Raw genomic sequence first — 22,379 nt, forward strand, 5'->3', positions numbered from 1 at the left:
AAAAATAATTTTTTCACTTTATCCTCTGTGAATTTTGTACTTAGCAGAATCTTCAGTAGCAGAATCTGATCACATATCTGCCCCCAAAAACCTGTTTTAAAAAAAAAAATGGTAAGCTGCACTTTGTGACTAGGTCACTGCTAACCCATCATCTTATAATTCTTAAAGTTAACTAGGGAATTTTTTAGAGTCCCATAAAGCCCACCAGCAAATACGCCACGCGATTCTTAGTGATAGATTTATAAGAGCATAGCCGCTTTCCATTTTTGCTATTGTTATTAGAATACTTAGATTTGAAACCACGAAATTATGCTTTTAATGCCAAAAACTTGTAAGCCTTCAATTTTTAAAAAATTGTAAAAATATACATAATGTGAAATTACCATTTTAACTATATATATATTTTAAAATTAGGTCTAAGTTTCCGTGTTTTTTAAAATAATTTATTTTATTTATTTATTTATTTTTGGCTGCGTTGGGTCTTCGTTGCTGTGCGCGGGCTTTCTCTAGTTGTGGCGAGCGGGGGCTACTCTTCATTGCGGTACTTGGGCTTCTCATTGCAGTGGCTTCTCTTGTTGTGGAACACGGACTATAGGCATGTGGGCTCAGTAGTTGTGGTGCACAGGCTTAGTTGCTCTGCGGCATGTGGGATCCTCCCGGACCAGGGCTCGAACCCGTGTGCCCTACGTTGGCAGGTGGATTCTTAACCACTTCACCACCAGGGAAGTCCTGTCTTCCTTTTTAAGACTGAAAAATATTCCTTCAGGCTTTTTTTTGGGTAACCTTTAATTATCCAGCAGTCATCCTATATATAAACTATTTCCATATTCCTTTTAATTCTACTAAAAATAGTAGTAAGCTTAAAAACATTAACTTGTAGCTGTAATTGCATCCCAAAGAGTTACTTGTGCATAACCACACATAGCATATTTACACTTAATTTTAAACAGTATTTTCCACCAAAATAAGGTGCTCTTTAAAAACCTGTCTTTAATGATTTTGTTTTTTCCTTCATTTATGTAAACTATTGGACTTTAGAATAGGAAGATAAATAAAACCAATTATTTTAATTACTGTGGTTGAATTTACCACCACTTTAGTGACCATGAACACTGAGCATGTTTAATCTTACCTGCCTATAAAATGGAGCCAGTACCTGTCTAAGGTTTAGGCATGCTTGATATTTATAAATGCTCACAGGGGAAGGCCACTAGAACTCAAGAAAAGTTAATTTTTGAGGTCTAGATTTTCTGTTATACTTAGAAATCCTTAGGAAATAAATTATTTTTTTTATATCAGCAATAAAAACTGATTGCAGTGAAAGGAAAAAATACTGCTGGTGGATTATGGCTCTCTTTCTGCTTCTCCCTGTTTCTATTAAAAGAAGATATACACACACACACAGGAATATTACTCAGCCATAAAAAAAGAATGAAATAATGCCACTTGCAGCAATGTGGATGGACCTAGAGATTACTATACTAAGCAAAGTAAGTCGGAGAGAGAAAGACAAATATCTTACGATATCACTTATGTGTAGCATCTAAAAAGATGATATGAGTGAACTTACAAAACAGAAATAGACTCACAGACATAGAAACAAGCTTATGGCTACCAGAGGGTAAAGGAGGGGGGAGGGATAAATTAGGAGTTTGGGATTAACAGATACACACTACTGTATATAAAATAGATAAGCAATAGGACCTACTGTATAGCACAGGGAACTATATTCAATATCTTGTAGTAACCTATAGTGGAAGAGAATCTGAAAAAGAGAATATAAATAACTGAGTCACTTTGCTGTACACCTGAATCTAACACAACATTGTAAATCAATTATACTTCAATTAGAAAAAACAGATAAATGATGGAAAAAACTAGGAGAAAAAAACTTCCTCTGTTGTCAGTTTCACTCTATTAATTTATTTAGTCATAATTTTTTAAATCAGATCTTTTCCCATTAGAAGTCTTTGTGGTTTCTAATGATAGAAGAAGAAATATGTGGACCAAAACAAAATTGAAGTTAAAATATTGGTTCCATAATTTAAAAAATGCATTTTCACTGTTTAATATATTAATACAGTTTTTCTCAAGTATCCTAAATACCAAGAATTTAGGCAACTTTTCATTAACTTTGGCTCTAAAGAGTTTAATTTATCATTTATACAGTCGAGTCCTAAAGTGCTTTCCCCGTTTCTTTTGCAGTAGTTGCAGAATCACCAGTTAGAGCTGACTCATTTCTCTGAAATCATTTCTGAGGAACTTTTACCTTGATAAGCCAGGTTGTGAGACCTTTTGATTCAGCAGAGCCTTACTGACAAAACCCAGCAGGTAGCCTGTTACATTGACTGGTTTGGAATCTCATTTTTTTCTAAGGCGCAAAGAGAAGAACAGTTCATTTTTGGGTTTTTTTTGTTTGTTTTTAAATAATTAATTTATTCATTTATTTGTTATTTGGTTGAGCCGGTCTTAGTTGTGGCCCGTGGGCTCCTTAGTTGTGGCACATGGGCTCCGTCGTTGCAGCACGTGAACTCTCAGTCACGGCATGCATGCGGGATCTAGCTCCCTCACCGGGGATTGAACCCCAGGCCCCCTGCATTGGGAGTGCGGAGTCTTATCCACTGCGCCACTAGGGAAGTCCCAAGAAGAATAGTTCATTTTGTACTTTACTTCTTAGGTCATGTTTGTATGTGTGTGTGTTAAAATAACATAAAATTTACCTTTTTTTTTTTTTTTTGCGGTACGCGGGCCTCTCACTGTTGTGGCCTCTCCCGTTGCGGAGCACAGGCTCCGGACGCGCAGGCTCAGCGGCCATGGCTCACGGGCCCAGCTGCTCTGCAGAATGTGGGATCTTCCCGGACCGGGGCATGAACCCATGTCCCCTGCATCGGCAGGTGGACTCTCAACCACTGTGCCACCAGGGAAGCCCTAAAGTTTACCATTTTAACCACTTTTAAGTGTACTGTTCAGTGGTATTAAGTACATTCACCTTGTGGTGCAGCAATCACCACTGTTCATCTCTAGAACCCTTTCATCTTTCTGTTAAACAACTCCCATTCTCCTCTGCCCCAGCCCCAGGCTATGCCACTATTCCTTCTGTCTTTATGAATTTGACTGCTGTAGTTCCCTCAAAAAAACTGAATCATACAGCATTTGTCCTTTTCTGACTGGCTTATTTCACTTAGCATAATGTCCTCAGGGTTCATACAAGTTTTAGTGTATGGCCGAATTTTCTTCCTTTTTAAGGCTGAATAATATTGCATTGTATATAGACACCACATTTTGTTTATCCAGTCATCTGTCGCTATATACTTGGGTTGCTTCTACCTTTTGGCTGTTAAACATGCTCTGAATGTGGGTAAACAAATATCTATTCAAGTACCTGCTTTCAGTTCTTTTTGTTATATATCCAGAAGTGGAATTGCTGAATAATTGTGGCAATTGTAAGTTTTTAAGGAACTACCATACTGTTTTCTATAGTGTCTACACTATTTTACTTTTCCACCAGCAGTGCACAGGGGTTCCAGTTTCTTTACATCCTAGCCAACACTGTTATATTCTGTTTTTTGATAATAGCCATCCTAATGAGTGTGAAATGGTATCTTGCTGTTTTTTTTTTTTTTTTTTTTTTTGCGGTACATGGGCCTCTCACTGTTGTGGCCTCTCCTGTCCGGAGCACAGTCTCCGGACGCGCAGGCCCAGCGGCCATGGCTCACCGGCCCAGCCGCTCCGCGGCATGTGGGATCTTCCCAGACCGGGGCATGAAGCCGTGTCCCCTGCATCAGCAGGCGGACTCTCAACCACTGCGCCACCAGGGAAACCCTTGCTGTTGTTTTGATTTGAATTTCCGTAACAGTCATGTTGAGCATCTTTTCATGTGTGCCTTGGCCATTTATGTCTTCTTTGGAGAAATGTCTGTTCAAGTTCAAAGATGCCCATTTTTGCATCTGGTTGGTTGATTGGTTTTTTTGTTTTTGTTTTTTTTTTGCTGTTGAGTTATGTTTTCATTCTTAAAGGCAAATTTAAAAATGTCTTAAAGTTATAAGACAAAATACCCCCTTAAGCTCTTCATGCAGAATAGAAGTTTTATTCATTCTCTGACCATGGTACTTGATGAGAAAAAATCTAGTTGTGATACTAAACTACCATCTTAAGTCCCTAGTTTGAGGGTAAACAAAGCTATTGAGCTGAGAAACAATTTTAACATGAATTGGAATAGTTATCATTGATGTAAGCCTTACTAGAGTAGGGGTAGCAGTACTATATATTTCACCCATTATTTGTTCAAAATTATAAAATAGTTTTGTCTACAAATACTTTGACCCTGCTATTGACATGGCAAAACACATACTGTAAAAAGCTATTTGCAGTTTCTCTTTTTGTCACGTTTGCCAGAATCGAGTGACATCGGAACGTTTTGGATCCCAGCTTCTTCTCAGTCTAATCTTTAGAAGTTGCCCTTTTTTTTTTTTCCCCTGTAAGTTTGGACTTATTCAAAAATTTTTATGAAGTGATATATTAGTAATAAGGAAGAACAGTGACTGTAAGGATCCTGCATTTGAATCGCAGCTTAATATCAGCATGTTAGATTTTCAAAAGAAGGGAAAGCGGTCAAAGAAGGTCATGTAGACTGGGGTTTCTCAACCTTGGTACTATTCACTTTTAAAAAATAATAAATTTATTTATTTTTAATTTTATTTAGTTTTGGCTGCGTTGGGTCTTAGTTACTACGCGTGGGCTTTCTCTAGTTGCGGCAGGGGGAGGCTACTCTTCCTTGCAGTGTGCGGGCTTCTCATTGCCATGGCTTCGCTTGTCGCGGAGCATGGGCTCTAGGCACGCGGGCTCAGCAGTTGTGGTGCACGGGCTTAGTTGCTCCGTGGCATGTGGGATCTTCCCGGACCAGGGATCGAACCCATGGCCCCTGCATTGGCAGGCGGATTCTTAACCTCTGTGCCACCAGGGAAGACCCCACTATTCACTTTTGAGGCCAGATAATTCCTTGTTGTGGGGCTGTCCTGTGCACCATAGGATGTTTAGCAGCATCCCTGGCTTCTACTCACTAAATGGCAGTAAACTTCACCACCCACCCACAGTTGGACAACCAAAAATGTCCTTTGGGACGCAAAATGGCCCCAGTTGGGAGCCACTGATGCAGGTATTCACAATTATAGGATTTATGAATGAAATTGAATAGTGCAAAATCCACACTCTGGACTTTGTTAGATATTTAGAGCACTGTTTTATGTGTTATAATTGTGCTTTTGCTTTCATCCCAGAAAAATGTCTATTTTAAAAAATCATCTTCTACCAAGTTCTAGATGACAGGATGCATGAAGTGTTTTTGTTTTTACAGTTACCAGTGATTTTTCAGTCAGGTTATTAATATATGTCAAAGTCCTAGAGTCTTGGCTAGAACAGCCATTAACATTAAAGAAGAAAGACATACTTTGCAGTTTCCAACAAAGTAATATTTTCTCAGAAATGTTCCTTTCACTCTTAGATACTGAATGTAGTTAATACCTTCATTTTATTGAGCTTGGTGTACTTTCCTAGGCATTAATTTCAGTTGCTTGGATAATTCAAATCAATAACTTTCTGGAGTCACACATCCATTACATATTGGGCACCATGCTAGGCTCTGTTTACAAAGATGAATCTAGTCTTGGACTTTTAGGAGGCTGGTAAAGGAGTAGTTATAATACAGAGTGAAAGGGTTTGAGATAGACATTGTAGTAAAAGAGGCTTAGAAATACACAACTAAGAAAGCAATGAATGCTGTGGGGCGGGGTGGGAATGTCAAGAACAGCTGCAGAGCAGGAGGTTAACACTGGAGCTAGCTAATCTTCGAAGGCAGGGCAAGCAGGGAGGGACAGAAAGGTGTCTTCAATAGGAATAGGTATGGACAAGAGCTCTCATATTCTTGCTGTATGCTAGGCAGAGTGCTAAGTACTTTACAATCACAAACTCATTAAATTCTCACCATAGCCCCTCACAAGTGATAGGTATTATCACCATTTACATACAAGAAGGTGAAGTATTAGAGAGGAAGTAATTTAACCAAGGACTTATATCTAATAAGAAAAAAAGGGGGGTGCCCATGATTAGAAACTGGTATACCCTTTTTTTGTTTTGGACACGCTTTGCGGCATGCGGGATCTTAATTCCTCGACCAGGGATCGAACCCATGCCCCCTGCTGTGGAAGTGCAGAGCCCTAACCACTTGGTGGCCATTCCTGGGCCACCAAGGAATTCCCAAAACTGGTATACTCTTATGTGGATCGATCATTAGTGGGTAGGTTAAAGAGTGACAAGGGAATGAGAATAAGCGACTAGAAAATTAGTTTGGGGCCAAGTTGTAAAGGGTCCCCTCTCTCCCTTGTTGGACAGTGTGGAGCTGTCAGAGCTGGAAGGTTTGGAGGTAGATGGAGAGTCACAGAACCCTAGAGTTAGCAGGACCTTTGAAGGTTATGAGGTCTGGTAACCCACTAGGGAAATTAAAGTTTAGAGAGGCAAAATGTGGTACCTTACCAGACTGAACAGTTGAGTATTTCCTTCCTGATTTTCTTACAAAACAAAAAAGACAGAGACTTAATTCAGGTTGTATCAGAAGTGGTAGAGTTGAAAATGGAATTAAGATCACATCAGAAAGCCTACTAAGCTAGTGGGGTTTTTGTTTTTAGTTTAAACTTTCTGGGCTCAGGACCCTTTTGCATTCTTAAATTATTGAGCTTTTGTTTACTTTGTAATATCTATTGACATTTGCCATATTAGAAATTTAAACTTTAATTTGAAAATTTTATTAATTCACCATAACTTTTTTCTTTCATTTTAAATTTTAATAGTTTATTTGAGCAAATATCTATTTGAATTGGGCAGCGCCAAACTGGAAATGGTTAGGAGGGCTCCATCAACAGGAGCTGCGGGAAAAGCTTTTATAGAGAAAAGCAAAGCAGAAAAATTAGTTGATCAGTTATAGCTTTAGCGTTTGCCTTATTTGGAAAAGCCTCATTGGCTGTTTGTTATTGGTTGTCCTTAGGTTTGATTTCTTAGCCTTGAGGCAGTTACAGGCTTAGGTTTTAGTTTGCTTATGTAGGGTTGCTAAGGTATTAGAACCACCTCCGTCTAATGGTCTCCTTGTTTAATTAATTTAACACATTCCCCCCTCCTTTTGGCCCTCCTCTCATATCGGAGAGTTTAACCAAAAATTTGGTGATAGTGCCACTCTTGGTCACCATCAGGTTGTTGTTTTTGTCTCGTCGTGAAACTCATAGGTTATGAGTCTGGTTTGTGGAAGAATTGTTTTTGCTGTTCATCTCATTGTTTATCTTATTTCTCTGCAAGTGCAGTGAGACCATCTGATGTATTGCTGATGGCTACAGACATGAATTTAAGACCCTTGAGAGAACATAGCCCACCAGGGAGATTATAATGATGACGGTCAGTCGGATAATACCAAGAGACTGAGTATGCTCCTTAGGGCTCCCTATGAACCAAACAAGTTCTTATCAAATAAAGCAAAGAATGTACCCAAAGGGCCATCAACCTGTTTTACGTCAAGAGGCTTGTTTGTTAATTTCCTGTATTTGCTATAGTATCAGAGGATGTGATCCAGTTATAGCAGGAGGTTTTTGCTGTGGCACAGACTTATGGCTTGTTTTGCCAGTAAGTAATCGAAAGCAATGCTATTATCCAAAACCACCTTAGCAAGAAATTTTAGGGACTTTTGTTGTGGAGCTATGGCCTTAGTGGTAGATTTAGAGGCAGTTGCCAGAGTTAAGGAACATTGTCTTTCTGTGCATTTACAGAGAGCAAAAGCAAGAGGCAAAAAGGCAAACGGAATAAAGGTTTCATATTGGAGACAAAGATCTTCATCCATGATATTGGGAGAGCCAAATACCTCAAGATGTTGTCTGCTTCTGGAGAGGAAGCTCCAAAGTCTATTTTATTTTATTTATTTATTTAAAAAATTTAATTTATTTTCATTTTGGGCGGCACTGGGTCTTCATTGCTGCATGCAGGCTTTCTCTAGTTGTGGCGAGTGGGGGCTTCTCTTCGTTGTGTTGTGCGGGCTTCTTATTGCAGTGGCTTCTCTCTTTGTAGAGCACAGGCTCTAGGCGCGTGGGCCCAGTAGTTGTGGCGCACGGGCTTAGTTGCTCCGCAGCATGTGGAATCTTCCCGGACTAGGGCTCAAACCCATGTCCCCTGTATTGGCAGGCGGATTCTTAACCACTGGGCCACCAGGGAAGTCCCTATAAACTTTTTATTGAAGTGAAGTTGATTTACAGTGTTGTGTTAGTTTCAGGTGTACAGCAAAGTGATTGAGTTATACATACATATATATCTTTTTTTTCCAAATTCTTTTCTCTTATAGGTTATTACAAAATATTGAGTATAGATCACTGTGTTATACAGTAGGTCCTCGTTGGTTATCTGTTTTATATAGTGTGTATATGTTAATCCCAAACTCCTAATTAACCCTCCACTCCCTTTCCCCTTTGGTAACCATAAGTTTGTTTTCTGTGTCTGTGGGTCTATTTCTGTTTTGTATATAAATTCATTTGTATCATATTTTTTTTAGAGTCCACATATAAGTGATATCATATATTTGTTTTTCTCTGTCTGGCTTACTTCAGTTAGTATGATAATCTCTAGGTCCATCCATGTTGCTGCAAATGGCATTATTTCATTCTTTTTTATGGCTGAGTAATATCCCATTGTATAAATATACCACATCTTCTTTATCCATTCATCTGTCATGGACATTTAGGTTGCTTTCATATCTTGGCTATTGTAAATAGTGCTTCAATGAATATTGGGGTGCGTGTATTTTTTCAAATTATGGTTTTCTCCAGATATATGCCCAGGAGTGGGATTATAGAATCATAAGGTAGCTCTCTTTTTAGTTTTTTAAGGAACCTCCACACTGTTCTCCATAGTGGCTGTACCAATCTACATTCCCACCAACAGTGTAGAAGGGTTCCTTTTTCTCTACACCCTCTTCAGCATTTATTATTTGTTGACTTTTTGATGCTGGCCATTCTGATCAGTGTGAGGTGATACCTCATTGAAGTTTTGATTTGCATTTCTCTGATAATTAGCAATGTTGGAGATATTTTCATGTGCTTCTTGTGGCCAGGTAAATTTGAAGTTCACTTTCTTAAAACTATTAGTTGATGCACCGTCATTGCCACTACTTTAGACAATTTAGATTGAAAAGCTTCTTATTAACTACTTCTGGCTTTTAAGAAACAACTAAAATACTGTATATCATAAATTTTGGTGAATTCTTGTGATTCTTCTGTTTTAACAAGATTCTGAAAATAAGGATTTTTTAAAGTTAAAATTGACACACATATTCTGGGCACTTGGATTTTCTTTCAGTTTATAGGACTAAAAAGTATTTGCGGGGGCTTCCCTGGTGGCACAGTGGTTGAGAGTCTGCCTGCCGATGCAGGGGACACGGGTTCGTGCCCCGGTCCGGGAAGATCCCACATGCCGCGGAGCAGCTGGGCCCGTGAGCCATGGCCGCTGAGCCTGCGCGTCCGGAGCCTGTGCTCCGCAACGGGAGAGGCCACAACAGTGAGAGGCCCGCGTACTGCCAAAAAAAAAAAAAAAGTATTTGGGGGTCTAAATTTGTGCCCCTGTTTTGATTCAGGACCTTAAAATCCATAGTACATTTAATAGACTACACTGGAAATACACATTGCAGTTTTGGGTTAGCATATTAAAATGTGAACTCAAAAGTTGTATCGTTTTATCACTTCATAATTTATTTAAAAACCTTTCCTTCTTTTTAGTTATAACTTCAAATTGGTCGACAGATATTTCTGCCGGTTAAATTTTACATCTTGTTTCAAAATTGACGTGGTAGCAGGGAATTCACCAAAAGTGTGATGACATTTATAACAAAACTAATTTCTGTCACTATTTTATACTTTAAAATCATTGCTCCCATTGATTCCTTTGCATTTTTATAATATGGACTTAAACAGAACTTTGTTGGCTCACTATTTTAGTACCCAGAAATTCTGCTCTTGCCCATATTTGTTTACTTCTTTTTTTAAAATTAAATTAAATTAATTAATTAATTAATTTGGCTGCGTTGGGTCTTCATTACTGCGCGTGGGCTTTCTCTAGTTGTGGCGAGCGGAGGCTACGTTTCATTGTGGTGTGCAGGCTTCTCATTGAGGTGGCTTCTCTTGTTGCAGAGCATGGGCTCTAGGCGCGTGGGCATCAGTAGTTGTGGTTCGCGGGCTCTAGAGCGCAGGCTCAGTAGTTGTGGCGCACGGGCTTAGTTGCTCCATGGCATGTGGAATCTTCCCAGACCAGGGATCGAGCCCGTGTCTCCTGCATTGGCAGGCGGATTCTTAACCATTGTGCCACCAGGGCAGCCCCTATTTGTTTACTTCTTTACCCACTACGGCCATTGATTCCTCTACATTTTTAAAATATGGACTTAAACAGAACTTTGTTGGCTCATTATTTTAGTACCCAGAAATTCTGCTCTTGCCCATATTTGTTTACTTCTTTACCTACTACTGCTAAGGAATTTTGGTGTATATATTATTGGTGGTATTGTAATTAACGTGTTTTCCTTAATGGTTATTTTATGATTCCTTGGAATTAAATTGATAAGTCACATACATATTCTATACTGTAGTCATCTGGTGGCCTTATGAATAATCTTGTATTGCTTGGAGTACGTTATACATGTAGAACATTTTTTTCTTTCTGTGCTGAAAACAGAAGATAAATTAATTTTGTTAACCCTTAATTTGAGAAAGTACAATGTCCTATTCACTTAGTACTAGTAATACTACTTTTGCTTAATGATACGGAAAAAAATTTATTGATGGGAAAATGGAAACCGAGTCATTTCTAGGAGGCTTGGCAATGATGACTTGTGGTTCTACCTTGAGGCTTTTATCATAGTAGTTTGTATTTTGTAACTCAGGTATCTACTTTTGGCTCTTACTGGCATAGGTTTATTTCTTTATGTTTCAAACTGCAGAAAGCTCTGGTAACTTCATAAAGTTTTTATCTTTTGCCTTATCATGTGAGAGCTAAATAAAAATGCTATGTAAATTCTATTTTCTTATGGTATTTCTTTTTTTAAAAAGTGATAGCAAATTTGTCTCAGATCCTGGAGTTAGACTTATTCATCTGGCTGGTTTAGAGTTTGTATTGGATGTGAGAGCTGTAGTCTGGGCGCAAATGACAAAAACTGTTGAACCTGTCCTCTACGGAGTGTTCCTAAAGTGGATTAACTGCCTGCACTCCCCGCCCCCCACCCTGAGTTATTTGCTTTTAGGATTAAGTCTTCCTCAGCAAGGAGGGGAGAGTATGAAGCAAAATTTCAGAAACCTGTAAATAGCTTTTTATTAATGTATTTGATAATGCTATAAAAGAACTTAAAACCGTAGCAGTCTTGTACATGCAGTACTGAAATAATTTAATATTTCTCACATGGTTCTTGGGCATAATAAACTTGTTCTGACCATGTTGGTAATATTCTCTCCTTGTCTTTCAACTGTGACCCTTAGAGGTTTGTATTAAACTGAAGAGAGAAATTAAATTTCATTGCCTCTCATTTCCCACATTATTCACAAAGAGCCTAAACTAACAAGACTCAAGTAACTTATATTTCTTTATTAGTCCTTCAAAAATTTAAATTACCTGGGAAATTATTTTGGATGTCTATTTTTTCCTAAAGATTAACTTACCCATGAGGCGGTGGTGGTAGTAGTAGTAACAGTAATAGTAACAGAGCATTGCCACTTCATTTATGGATTGCCGTCATATTCCAAACTCTGTTAGCCTGTGTGTTATTTTTTTAAACTCTTAACCTTGTGTTATTATTTCCATTTTACAGATGTAGAAACTGAGGCTTAGCAAGAGGTTAAGTGACTTGTCCAAGGATACATGCTGTATGTCTGAGCCAAGATTTGAATCGAGATCTCTGAATCCAAAACCCATATATCCACTATTCTATTAATATTACCCTTAAGTCATTTGTGTTTACTAGTCATATTTCATTTGGAAAAAATTGTTCAGATTTTGCACAGAACGAAACATTGGTCTTTCGGTGGCATGTGGTGATAAAAGATTGTTACTTTTACTTCCACATTCCCAGGCTGGTATTTGCTGTCTTCTGCCATCTCTGAAGGTAGAGTAATGAAATAGATGTGGAGAAGGTAGGGTGTCTAGAAATCCCAGATCTGAAATTTAGACCTTTTAATTATTGCCATTTGTTAATTTTAAGAAGTTTTATATGCGACTCATTTCCTGTTTGATTTTTTCACGTAAGTTTTTTTTCCCCCCTTCTGTAGCACTGATTCCAGCAGTAGTTCAAGTGATGACTCTCCAGCCCGATCAGTTCAATCTGCAGCAGTCCCAGCACCCACTTCCCAGTTGCTTTCATCCCTGGAAAAAGATGAGCCCCGTAAAAGTTTTGGGATCAAGGTTCAGAATCTTCCAGTACGCTCCACAGGTAGAATTTTGTTACTCTACTTTCCTCTCTGCTACTGTTGGGGAACGAGAGATTGAGCATCTTAAGTTCTATACTTTGTACAGAATTTGTTTAAATAGCTCTCTTTCTTATCTGACTGTGTTGGTAATATTTTCTATTTGTCTTTCAATTTGACTCTCTCCCCCTTTTTCTTTTTGTGGTTCATTGATATTTAATGCCGTGTAATAAAAAGCAAGTGATTATAACTGTATGTAGTTTCTAGATTGTTATATATGTAAAGATTGCATGTTACTTATACTTAATTATATACACATACATATATAAATACACATTATTACGCATATTATATGCATATACATATACACACATAAAGACTTTATGGTGCGTGTTATGTAAAGAAAGCATGGTTCATTTTTTATTATGAATGTATTTAAAAAAAATTTTTTTTTGGCTGCGTTGGGTCTTCATTGCTGTGCATGGACTTTCTCTAGTTGCTGTGAGTGGGGCCTACTCTTCATTGCGGTGCGCGGGCTTCTCATTGCAGTGGCTTCTCTTGTTGTGAAGCACGGGCCCTAGGCATGTGGGCTTCAGTAGTTGTGGCTCGCAGGCTATAGAGTGCAGGCTCAGTAGTTTTGGCGCACGGGCTTAGTTGCTCCATGGCATGTAGGATCTTCCCGGACCAGGGATCAAACCCATGTCCCCTGCATTGGCAGGAGGATTCTTAACCACTGCGCTACCAGGGAAGTCCCAAAGCATGGTTCATTTTTGAATAAAAATGCTTTCTGGATTAAATATTTTGATATTAGAGAAAATTTGGTACGATGAAATTGTAGAAATACTATTTTCAGTTAGATTTATATTGGTCTGGAGTCCTGTGTGAAATAACTTGGATATAAAAAAATTATGATAGGAAATCCACTTCAAAACATTAACATTATAAATGAGGAAAGTCATGAATAGTCACTTTATATAGTTAAAAGCTATACCGTTGTCTTTTATTCCTAATGTTTTTGACTGACATTTGGCCATAATATGTTTTTATTTCTATGTCAGGCATATTGAGTATGTGAACAACTGTTAGTAGATGGTCTAAACAACTGTTAGTAGATGGTCTAAACAACTGTTAGTAGATGGTCAAACCAACAAAGACCAAACTAAGCATTTCTTAGCTAAGTGCATTTTAATGATTACTTAAATTATTTATTAAAACAGCCTATAAAACCTACATACCAGGTTTATGAATAGAGATATTGAGACACAAATGTTGGTGAACTTTTGATTTAGATTACTTTGTAATTTAGGAATGGACAGGGGTTATAATTGGCTTGTCTTTCTCTACAATTTTATTTTTTATTTATTTATTTTTTTTTGCGGTACGCGGGCCTCTCACTGCTGTGGCCTCTCCCGTTGAGGAGCACAGGCTCCGGACAAGCAGGCTCAGTGGCCGTGGCTCACGGGCCCAGCCGCTCCGCGGCATGTGGGATCTTCCCGGACGGGGGCACAAACCCGTGTCCCCTGCATAGGCAGGCGGACTCTCAACCCGTGCGCCACCAGGGAAGCCCTACAATTTTAATTTTTATAATGAAGCAAATTAATACAAGACCTCCAGATAGTATAATTCATCTGTAAAAGGCCTTAAAGTTGTTTAGCATGTTACATGCCATTTCCCACACAATTTTATCATCAACATGATGCTTGGAAAACTAGAAATATGGCTTTCTTTCTAAGTCTTTAAAGTTTTATATATGCATATATATGTGTGTTTGTATAGTTTTTATCATGAAAATTTTAAACATACCCACAGTAGAAGGAGTAGCAAAAATGAACTCCCCTTATACCATACCCCAGATTAAAAAATCATCAATATTTTGCCACATTTGCTTTGTCCGCCTCCATCTTCCTTCTTTCCTGTTCTTTGTTACCTTTTTATCGTAAAGTAAATCCCTGATGTTACATCATTTCACACTTGACTTAAAAGATCTATACTTTTGTATTTATTTGTAAAATATAAGGGTATTTTCCTGTGTAAGCATGATATCATTCTTACCTAACAAATAACTAGTAATATCTTCTAACCCCCGGTTTATTTTCAGAATTGTACGGTAGTCTCTAAAATTCATTTTTAGAGTTATTTTATTTGAAAAAGTAAAGTTTTAATGCTAATTAGGTCAAAAATCAGACTAAAGATTTAGTAGCTTACACTTCGAGTTGTAACTAAATTAGAAAAATAAGCAACTTGTTTTTGTTTGGGGATTTAGATACAAGTCTCAAAGATGGCCTTTTCCATGAATTTAAGAAATTTGGAAAGGTGACTTCAGTGCAGATACATGGAACTTCAGAAGAAAGGTATGGTCTGGTATTCTTCCGGCAGCAGGAGGACCAAGAAAAAGCATTGACTGCATCAAAAGGAAAACTTTTCTTTGGCATGCAGATTGAAGTAACAGCATGGATAGGGCCAGGTAAGAGACAAGGAAGCTGAGTTTTAGTGTAATTTTTATTCCATTATATGAAAGGGCCACATGTTATCCTCAATGTGGACAGTATTCCAGCTCTGTTTATTTTATTTTATTTTTTTTTAACAATTTAAATTTATTTATTTTGGGCTGTGTTGGGTCTTGGTTTCTGTGTGAGGGCTTTCTCTAGTTGTGGCAAGCGGGGGCCACTCTTCATCGCGGTGCGCGGGCCTCTCACTATCGCAGCCTCTCTTGTTGCGGAGCACAGGCTCCAGATGCGCAGGCTCAGTAGTTGTGGTTCACGGGCCTAGTTGCTCTGCGGCATGTGGGATCTTCCCAGACCAGGGCTCGAACCCATGTCCTCTGCATTAGCAGGCAGATTCTCAACCACTGTGCCACCAGGGAAGCCCCCAAGCTCTGTTTTTTAAAACATACCTTCGGTGTCTTCTGTTTTAAAGAGTGGTTGCATTTTGTCATTCAACTTAATAAAATAGGTTGTTTTGGCTAGGAAGGGTTAAAGATTCTTCTGTTTCTGTTAGAGAGCATGCTAACTTCTAAGAGTCGTGAAAGGCAAAGTATAGTCCGTTGTTGAATCCTGCTTTCCCAAAAGGATTGAGTTGATTGAGATAAGGTGATAGTTCCGAGGAGAATGACAACAGAATTATTCTGAATTAGAAAACAGACTATATCAATTTGAGGGACTAGTTAGACCAGTTTTCTTTCCATTATGCCCAGCACAAATTGGATCTGTTATTCTAGCTTCCATGGCCTTGAAAGATAGTGGCAGAGTGGCAGGACTAAGTCCTTTGAGTGTAACCCGTTGAAAATTTCAAGGGGACATTTTATTGTTTGAACCTACCTGTAAGACCTATCTATTCTAAGGCAGGAAGTCTTGTCAGGCATGACTTGGGTCAGTGTTTTTCCTGTTTCAGAACCACTTGCAGTGCTTGTTTAGAATACAGACTCTTTGATCATACCGCAGCTTACTGGTTTAGAATTTGCATACTCAAGTTTTAAAAACCCCTGATTTACTTGTGAGTAAATCTGTAGAAGAATGAATAGAAATGTTAAAATTATGCATTCACATTAAGTGTGTGGGACAGTTAAACTTTAAGACTAAAACTTTGAATGGAATTTGTAGGGTAAACATAGGCCATTTTCTTGGAATATTCATTTTATGTGACAATTAAGAGGAAAAAAATAGAATTTCCCTGGTAAGAATGTGTCATTTGTATATTAAAACAGGCACAGTCAGGGTTGTTAGAGTGAAGGCTATAAAGTGTGCATAATTTTATGATGAAACACAGGAATTCAAAGACATACTATTTTTTCAAAGGAATTATAAGTTATGCCTTCACATTCCCTCCTCCGCAAAGTTTGAGATGTACTGCCCTAACTTGTACTGGGCTAAGAGCAACTCAGGAGTTCTTATTTAACACAATTGGAACAGGTCAGAACTGACTTTGAGGAATAATATTTAGAATGTCATATCATCTCTGTAAGTTTTTAGAGCCATATATAATTATTAACTAGTGAGGATCTAACTCAGGGGCATTATCAATAGGTGACTTTCTAATCTCCAAGTAGTGGGCTTAGCTTGAGATATTTATTGTAAAAAAAAAAATCATTTTACCTAATTAGTTAGCACCCAGGATGTTAATTGGGGCTTTTTAACCACCTGCCACTGAAGATGTTGAGAAGTTTGATTGGTTCAAGCATCGGAGAGCTGAAGGTACTTTTTCCAGATGGGACAGCATTGAAACACCAGTTTAAATGGGATATTTGAAAGCTGAGTAGGGACACTTGGTTGGAATTACGCTGTTGGATGGTTGTCATAAATGTTTTATATTGAAATGTATGGAGCTGATTGCTTCCTTAGGTCAAGGACGTCTTGGAATTAAAAAGATCCAAATCCAAGAAACCTAACTCTGTAGACAGACCTCTGGTGGCTTCTAAGATTGTGCTTTTGTACTCCTATGCACAGCATTACAATCCCCTAAACATGAAATTGCAGGATAAAACAGTCTTTTCAATGATGTGTAGGACAGTAGGACTTAAAACTGGTCATGAAGGTTGAATAGATTACATGTGGAAAAGACACTCCCTCCCTGCCCCCAACTGAATTTCTGATTTTGAAATTTTAAGTGAGCTATTTGGTAGAAATGAATTCATTACAGATTTTAATGGTTGCAAATCATGCTTTATCCTTCTGATTCTGCTTTTTTTTTTTTTATTCTACGCCACGTGGCTTGCAGGATGTCAGTTCCCCAGCCAGGGATTGAACATGGGCCATGGCAGTGAAAGCCCAGAATCCTAACTGCTAGGCCACCAGGGAACTCCCCTGATTCTGCCTTTTGAAGTACAAACCTCAAGATGTGCCTGAATTACTCTTTTCTTTTTCTCCTTTTAAATGAAATATTCCTAAGTATGTGCCCTCTGTTAGTTACATAATTTTAAGAAGACCTAGTTGAGCTTAAAATGAGATATACCCCTGTGAAATAAGATGAAAATGTAGAGATAGGTGTATGAGTGCTGGACAGTTTCTGGGTCCACCTGACTGAAAAAGTATGTACTCTCTGATGACACAGGTAAGATTAAGCTGAGCTGCCATTATCAAACTGGAATCAGGAGTGAGATGTGTTCTGGCTGAGTTCACCCAACATCTCAGAAGTTGAGTCTTTTTAATACCGGTGTTGTCATTGACATTATCAGTAGTGTTTCAGTGGCTGGCACTAAACACTTTGATTTAGTCAGGTTGATCAAATACTAACTTTTTGGGATGGGTTTGTTTTACATTAAAAAAGAGAGCGAGAACATACAGGCTGTATTATAATTACTATCCAGAAAACGTTGAATGTCCCTGCCCTAGACGAAGTTAATAAATGGAGCTTCAGAGAAAGTCTGTGATTGAATTAGACGTTGAACCAGGGCTTTTGATCATAAAAAGTAGAAACCTTAAGAGTCATTTAGTCTCTTTCTGTTTGTCATTGGGTACCATGCAACACCAAAAGAAGATATTTCATAAGCGTTACTTCAGTCAGTTTTCATACAAGTATTATTCTTGTATTTAAAAATTGCTGCATTTAGACAGTTGGGTATGGCAAACATAAAATGCTAACTGTTTTATAAAATGTTGAAATGTAAATTAAATAATGAAGCTGGACTATTTTTAGCTGAATTTTATGTTTATTTCAGATGATAGTTTTATACTGCACATTCAGAGCCTGCCACATAATTTTGGAACCTAAGATTAGGCTCAAATATTACTATTTTTTGCTGGGGATTAAAACCTATTTCTGTATTAGTGATTATTTTTTAAAACAAATCAACTTAGATTGAAATTCAGTCTTCTTTTCTATTTTAAAGATCAGGGTGTTAACTTTCTCTTAATTTTTTGGACAAGTTTCTCTAGCCTCTGTATTCTTCTTTTGATTTGGAGCTGTTTCTGATGGTGTGTATAATTTTTCAGATTATATGAGAATTAATCCCAATATTTCAGAGATCTGATTTTTTAAAGTAGATTTTCCCATGATATATGAATATATTAAAACACTCTCTGTCCCCATCCCACTTACAGAAACAGAAAGTGAAAATGAATTTCGCCCTTTGGATGAAAGGATAGATGAATTTCACCCCAAAGCAACAAGAACTCTCTTTATTGGTAACCTTGAAAAAACCACTACTTACCATGATCTTCGCAACATCTTCCAACGCTTTGGAGAAATTGTGGTATGTTTTGTTTTGTTTTGTTTTTACAATAAAAACAGTGTTAGATCTTTGTCAAAAAACATAAAGCATAGCAGAGATTATATTTGGAAAAACGATACTTAGATGGTGTAATGAATATTTTTCCCATTTGCCCTATGTGGTTTATTTTTTTTAAACATTTTTTTATTGGAGTATAATTGCTTTACAGTGGTGTGTTAGTTTCTGCTTTATAACAAAGTGAATCAGTTATACATATACATATATCCCCATATCTCTTCCCTCTTGCATCTCCCGCCCTATGTGTTTTTAACTGCTGCTAAAAGATGATCTGGCAAAACCCAGCAGGGACTGCTTTATGTGTGTATGTAAAAATATGTAATTGTCTGTATTTTGTTTACATATATATTTTCCTTTCCACTTTTCTTATCTTTGTCCATCTGGTGCTGTTTTAATGCCATCTCTAGTCCTGTGGGTTGAAAGGAAAATCTGGAAGAGAAAACGTGTTTGTAAGAAAGAAGCAGCAGATTAGTGTATGATTATTTTTATCACAATGCACATCAGAAGTACCTTGGGGATTACTAGAATGTGGATAGCATGCTGGAAACTCAGTTCTATTTTGAAATTCTAATTAGAATCATTTTTCAAATTATGCAAGTAATTGTTAGATTTAGGGATAGAAAGACTTTTCTATTCCCCATGACTTAAAACTTGAGTCATATTATAGTGAAAATAGTTTGGTTGCAGCTTTGTACCCTCAGGATATACTATTTTGTTTTGTGTTTGAAAAACAGGGAAATACTTCTGTTTTCCTAGATTTTCTCTATATTAATAACAGTGAAGAAAGTACTCTAGTATATTTGGACTTTGGAGAGTAAAAAAATGTTTTGGATAGAAACAGCTATTGTTAATCTTTTAAGGGTGTGTGTGATGTCCATTTATCCATCTGTATTTATACACTAATGCTCTAAACAAAAGATTCTTAATTTTTTAAATGACATAATCTAGTCCTGTGAATAAAACATTACTTGTGCTTGTGGCTGAGCTAAACCTCATCTTTAGGGGCTTGAGGCAAGAGATTGAAGTGGTTGGTAGAAGTGAAGAAAAAAAAGAGAAGCTGTATATTTAGATACACCAGCAAAACATTCATCTTTCTTTTTCAACTATTTCGACTTTTCTCAGTTTCGTATTTTTGTGAGGGTAGTGTATACTCTTTTTTTAATTTAAAGTCATTTATTTTATTTATTTTATTTTTGGCTGCACTGGGTCTTTGTTGCTGCATGCGGGCTTTCTCTAGTTGCAGCGAGCGGGGGCTGCTCTTCGTTGTGGTGCGTGGGCTTCTCATTGCGGTGCCTTCTCTTGTTGTGGAGCACAGGCTCTAGGCATGCGGGCTTCAGTAGTTGTGGCTTGCGGGCTCTAGAGTGCAGGCTCAGTAGTTGTGGCTCACGGGCTTAGTTGCTCCGCGGCATGTGGGATCTTTGCGGACCAGGGCTCGAACCCGTGTCCCCTGCATTGGCAGGCAGATTCTTAGCCACTGCGCCACTAGGGAAGCCCAGAGGGTAGTGTATACTCTTAATTCCAGCTCTACTGCCTACCTGGATGAGTGACTAGATGCTCAATTACCTATCTGGGCTCCAGCTTCTTCTGTCTTTATACCACGATCTGTTATTTAATTTGCTGTTTGGCATTCATGAGGCTTTGAATTGATAAAACTTTCAAACATACTTTTATTGAATGTAGCTGCTACTATAAATATTGGAGGAGTATAAAAGTTGTATTTGGGCACATGGATACATTTTCATCACCAGGGTTACTAAAAATGGGATGATTATTGTGTTTTAAGAGCTATGCTTATCAATAAGGTGGACATGTCAGTACTCTGTTTGAAAACTGTTATCTTACCATGTTTGCAATTGCTCATGATTGTCACTGTTTTAATGACATACAGTCTTTGAGAACATGGTCTTCTACTTACCGATAACGGATCATGCTATAGCTGGAAGCACCTATTTAGTGAATCTACCCACCAGTATTCCTTTGAAACATTTCTCTTTAAGTAGAGCTATCCTGGGTTATTACATTCTACATAATGATGAAAACAGCTTCTGTTTACCATTACTTAGAAAAATTTTGAGTGTAAATTATTGCTTTTTTTTTTTTAAAGACCCATCAAACAGCTCTTTAAATGCATTACTCATTTTGCTCTGTTTCAGGTTTTGATTATTGGCTTGTGACCCTTAAGGAGGCTTAGATAATCACAATACATAATCTGCACTATATGGCCCAGCTCATTATTGTTTAAGTACAAGTTTTGCCATCCAGGTGTCTGGTTTCTCTGGACCATTTTCCTGTGTAAGCCAGGTTTTTTCACTACCTCCTTTTAATAGGCAGGACCGGAGTGTCAGATGTGACTACAGGTTTTGAGCATTCCAAAGAGATGGGGGTATTCCTTTATAGAGTGTTTCTTTAATCCAGGGATGGTGTTCTAATGCATCTTCACGGAGTAGTTCAGGTATTTATATAATCCATTCATTCTGGTTATGAGAGATTATTACCACATTTATCATCACCAGGTTTGATTCAGTTAGATATACTGATAGAATGAGTCTTCTAATTTAGGATTGCGTATTTTAAATCACTTTTTGAAAACTTGATTTCTTTATCATTCTTACTCTTCTCAGATACTATATTTTAAATGGCTTACCCCTAATAAGGATTTTAGATATTGCAGAAGAGAATTATTTCTTAGATTTTCATTAAATAGGCTGCTTTTTTTTCTTCTCATAAATGTCTCTTAACACAGGTGTTGTGGATTTAAAATTTTGAGTTTTGAGTTGCACTGCAGTTGCTCTTCTGCAGAGAGCTTCACATGAGAAGGATTTCATGGTTTGTGACTACAAATGCTGTGTTGAATAGTTTTTTAGGCTGTTAATTTACAGTTGCATTAAGATGTATAATTGTAACTAGGAAAATGATTTGGGGGAATATGACTATTTTGAGAAATATGTAGCTCATATGGACTTGGTTTATTCTGATTTATTTTTTTATTGGCATATCACTAAGTGGTATCCATCCATTGGCTTTTTCAGGATATTGATATTAAGAAAGTAAATGGAGTTCCTCAGTATGCGTTCTTGCAATACTGTGATATTGCCAGCGTTTGTAAGGCTATTAAGAAGATGGATGGGGAATACCTTGGAAATAATCGTCTCAAGGTAAAGGAATTTACATAAGTTATTGTACTGTTAATAGTCGCTGCGTTTTTTTTTAAGATTTGGAGTTTTCTGTTCATATGTCTGATTATTTAAAATTGTAGTAGTACAGTTAGATAACCATGAAGGTGATAAACCTCTTCGCATCCTTATCCTGTTATACTGTAATCTGAGTTAATCCTCGCTTAGCCAGGCAGGATAATTTTTGTGTCAGTTTCTGTTTGATTTTAACCTGATGGTTCCCACTTGAGGTGTTGGTTTGATAAGATTCCTACAGAAGACAAGTTTTCTCAGAATTTTGTTGTTGAATAATTGGTGACTTAACTAATAGAAATTTTGCCTTTTGTATTCAGCTGGGTTTTGGAAAGAGCATGCCTACAAACTGTGTGTGGTTAGATGGGCTTTCTTCAAACGTATCGGATCAATATTTAACACGACATTTCTGCCGATATGGGCCTGTGGTGAAGGTAGGTGGGAGGTTTGGTTGTGTGGTTTAAAGTTATTTCTGACTCCCTTTTTTTGGTATTCTGTCCTTTCAGT

General features: G+C 37.6%; 1 protein-coding gene across 2 annotated transcripts in view; it reads left to right on the forward strand.

Moving 5' to 3' along the window:
• SPEN (spen family transcriptional repressor) overlaps positions 1 to 22,379 on the forward strand; it is a 94,574-nt gene that overhangs the window by 53,022 nt on the left and 19,173 nt on the right. For both annotated transcript variants that reach the window (XM_079913131.1, XM_079913130.1), the window contains exons 4-8: positions 12,330 to 12,490; positions 14,728 to 14,928; positions 18,500 to 18,651; positions 21,717 to 21,842; positions 22,193 to 22,306. In XM_079913131.1, the coding sequence (XP_079769257.1) occupies positions 12,330 to 12,490; positions 14,728 to 14,928; positions 18,500 to 18,651; positions 21,717 to 21,842; positions 22,193 to 22,306 (754 nt within the window). The remainder of the gene's footprint in view (positions 1 to 12,329; positions 12,491 to 14,727; positions 14,929 to 18,499; positions 18,652 to 21,716; positions 21,843 to 22,192; positions 22,307 to 22,379) is intronic.

Source organism: Stenella coeruleoalba, assembly GCF_951394435.1.
Source record: "Stenella coeruleoalba genome assembly, chromosome: 1".
Classification (NCBI taxonomy): Eukaryota; Metazoa; Chordata; class Mammalia; order Artiodactyla; family Delphinidae; genus Stenella; species Stenella coeruleoalba.